The sequence below is a fragment of the Galeopterus variegatus genome, unplaced genomic scaffold (assembly GCF_000696425.1).
Source record: "Galeopterus variegatus unplaced genomic scaffold, G_variegatus-3.0.2 Scaffold325, whole genome shotgun sequence".
Taxonomy (NCBI): domain Eukaryota; kingdom Metazoa; phylum Chordata; class Mammalia; order Dermoptera; family Cynocephalidae; genus Galeopterus; species Galeopterus variegatus.
The window spans coordinates 303,336-306,370 of NW_007726436.1; the positions used below are offsets into that span (position 1 = coordinate 303,336).

A 3,035-nucleotide genomic window follows, 5' to 3' on the forward strand; every position below is an offset into this window, starting at 1 on the left:
TGGAGAAGAACCCAGAAGGGCACCATATTGCCAGGGAGTGCCCCCCCGCTTGAGTGCCTACGGTATCCCTACACGATAAAATGAGTGTCTTGAGAGCAAGACCATACACTATCTTATTAAGTACATAGTATAAACTTAATAAATGCTGACAAAATCAACATAAAACAATGAATATCAAATTATGTGAGCAATCATTGGAGCACCTGATTTATGAAAAGATGCAAGAAATTTTTAAATGAGACAAAATCACTTTCAAAACAGCATCAAAAAGTGAGTGTATTTAACTATACTTAGCTCATAAAAGAGCAAGCAGGTAAACAGAATAATTCATGCTATAGCATGTTTAATAAACTGGCAAGACAGAAAGTTGGCTGAAGGAAGGCAGAGGAAGTTTGTCTTGTATAAATTAGAACCGAGGGGCTCCATAATCATCTGGCATCCGCTCGATGTTGTATCTGATCAGGACAAAAAATTAACACTGGTAAGAAAGGTGAGTACAGAACCCATTAAAAAAAAAGAACATCCTTTACTGAGTGCAATACTCCTCACCCCAACTGTGTATCCTTTTTGTAATGAGAACATTTTAGAGGGACATCACAGTGAATGATTTACAGCAAAATGCTGACTACAATATGCATTATCTTTATTCTTCAAAGTCACAAAGTTAGCAAGTCAGGAATCAGGATGAGTCCAGGTAAGCCCACTCTTAGCCCATATTCTTCCCACTACACTGTGCTCTCCCCAAGCTGAAAAGCTGGACAACTATAGTTTGAGGACTGACATGAAAACATACAGGAAGGCTAAAGAACAGCATTTATTTATAAACTTTTAGTTTCCCAGATGAGGTGCTAATTAAAAATTATCTTTCAAAAAAGATACCATGAAGGGCCGGCCCGTGGCTCACTCGGGAGAGTGTGGTGCTGGAAACACCAAGGCCACAGGTTCAGATCCCATATAGGGATGGCCGGTTAGCTCACTGGGTGAGCGTGGTGCTGACAACACCAAGTCAAGCATTAAGATCCCCTTACTGGTCATCTTTAAAAAAAAAAAAAAAAGATACCATGAACAAAATATCTTTTAAAAAGATTAGCTTGATTTAAATTACTGCTCTGTATTTAGAGCCATACGCTTCTACACTTTTTTTTTTTTTTTGGCTTTTTGTTTATTGAAAAATGCAATACAAGCAAGACCAAACACATATTTAAACACTACAACCACTTTGGTTACTACAAAAGGCCAAACAGCAAACCTAATTATTGCTATTTAACTGAAGAATTTTGCCATTTTGATTCTGCTGCCATAGGTCGTATTTGGTCATGAAATGTAAAAAACTTCTTGAAATATTCATAATTTAAAAAAAATTTACAAAGCTTCATTTTTGTTACCAAATAATAAATTTGAGAGAAATTTGTAAAAGCAACCAGCCTTGGGCTGAGATCCTGAACGCTTCTACACTTTTTTTTTTTTTTGGCTTTTTGTTTATTGAAAAATGCAATACAAGCAAGACCAAACACATATTTAAACACTACAACCACTTTGGTTACTACAAAAGGCCAAACAGCAAACCTAATTATTGCTATTTTTTTTTCCTTTTTGTCTTTTTTCGTGACCGCCAATGGATCGCAACCCTCGGTGTTGCGCCCGTACCTCGCTCAGCCAGTGAGCGGCCAGTCTGTATGTGGGATCCGAACCCTCGGCGGGAGCGCCGCTGCACTCCCAAGCGGCGCACTGTAGCAGTGCGCCACCGGGCCGGCCCTAATTATTGCTATTTAACTGAAGAATTTTGCCATTTTGATTCTGCTGCCATAGGTTGTATTTGGTCATGAAATGTAAAAAACTTCTTGAAATATTCATAATTTAAAAAAAATTTACAAAGCTTCATTTTTGTTACCAAATAATAAATTTGAGAGAAATTTGTAAAAGCAACCAGCCTTGGGCTGAGATCCTGAACAGAGATTTCCCATGAGCATCAAAAGGTCAGGCTTTAGCTTAAGCTCTAGGAGGCATTTTGGTAATCAGTGTATGTATGGTACACACTATATATGTATGGTGGTGATACTGAGGATGAGATCTGTCTCCATTCTTCTTTTTTTTTTTTTGATGACCGGCAAGGGGATCTTAACCCTTGACTTGGTGTTGTCAGCACCACGCTCTCCCAAGTGAGCCACAGCCGGCCTTTGTCTCCATTCTTTTAGTAGTCTTACTGTAACAATCTGAACGTCTGCTTCATTCCTTAATCCTATCTCTATCTTTTGCTCTGGTTCTTGTTACTTTGTCTCATTTCTTCAAATATAGCTATGTAAACATTTGATGCAGTAATTTCTTTCAAATCCTCTGTAACCTTACANCATATGTTCGTCCCAGGACTCCTAAGGCTTGACCTTCTCTTTCATGGATATAGAGTGAAAAAAGTTTGGTGAGGTCAGGAAGATATAAAGCAGGAGCACTAACCAGAGCTTGGCGGAGTTTTTGGAATGTCTTGTTAGGGGAGGAGGACAGGCGCTCATTTGGATCCCCCTTGGCCAGATTGTACAACAGGCGGGCCATTAGGGAAAAGTTGGGGATCCAGGCCCTAAAATACCCAGCTAGGCCCAGGAAGGACAAAATTTCTGTTTTGATTTTTGGAATAGGTAAAGAGCATAGTAATTGTTTTCTGTCAAGGGTGATTGATTTTTTGGAAGGGGATAATTGGAACCCTAAATCGGTAACAGTGGTGTGTGATATTTGGGCCTTAGAAGGGGAAACGTGGTATCCTCTATCTGCCAGAAAGTTGAGAAGTGAGGCTGTGTCCATTTGTGATTGTTCCCAAGAGGGACTGCAAAAAGGTCATCTACATACTGTAAGAGGACCGACTGAGGGTGAGATGAATGGAATTGTTTGAGGTCTTGAGCTAGTGCTTGACCGAAAATGTGTGGGCTATCCCGAAACCCTTGGGGTAGGACAGTCCAGGTAAGTTGTTTGGAGTGTCGTGTATTGGGATTGGTCCAAGTGAAGTCTTATTGTTACAGGGACACAATGTGCAGAGGAGGGGTTAG

General features: G+C 39.9%; 1 protein-coding gene across 1 annotated transcript in view; it reads right to left on the reverse strand.

The window, feature by feature from the left end:
• Positions 1–250: 250 nt before the first annotated feature.
• The window catches only part of FCF1 (FCF1 rRNA-processing protein), a 30,106-nt gene continuing 27,321 nt past the window's right edge, over positions 251–3,035 (reverse strand). Inside the window, exon 9 of the mRNA XM_008567511.1 lies at positions 251–455. Within this exon, the coding sequence (XP_008565733.1) occupies positions 407–455 (49 nt within the window). The 3' untranslated portion in view covers positions 251–406. The remainder of the gene's footprint in view (positions 456–3,035) is intronic.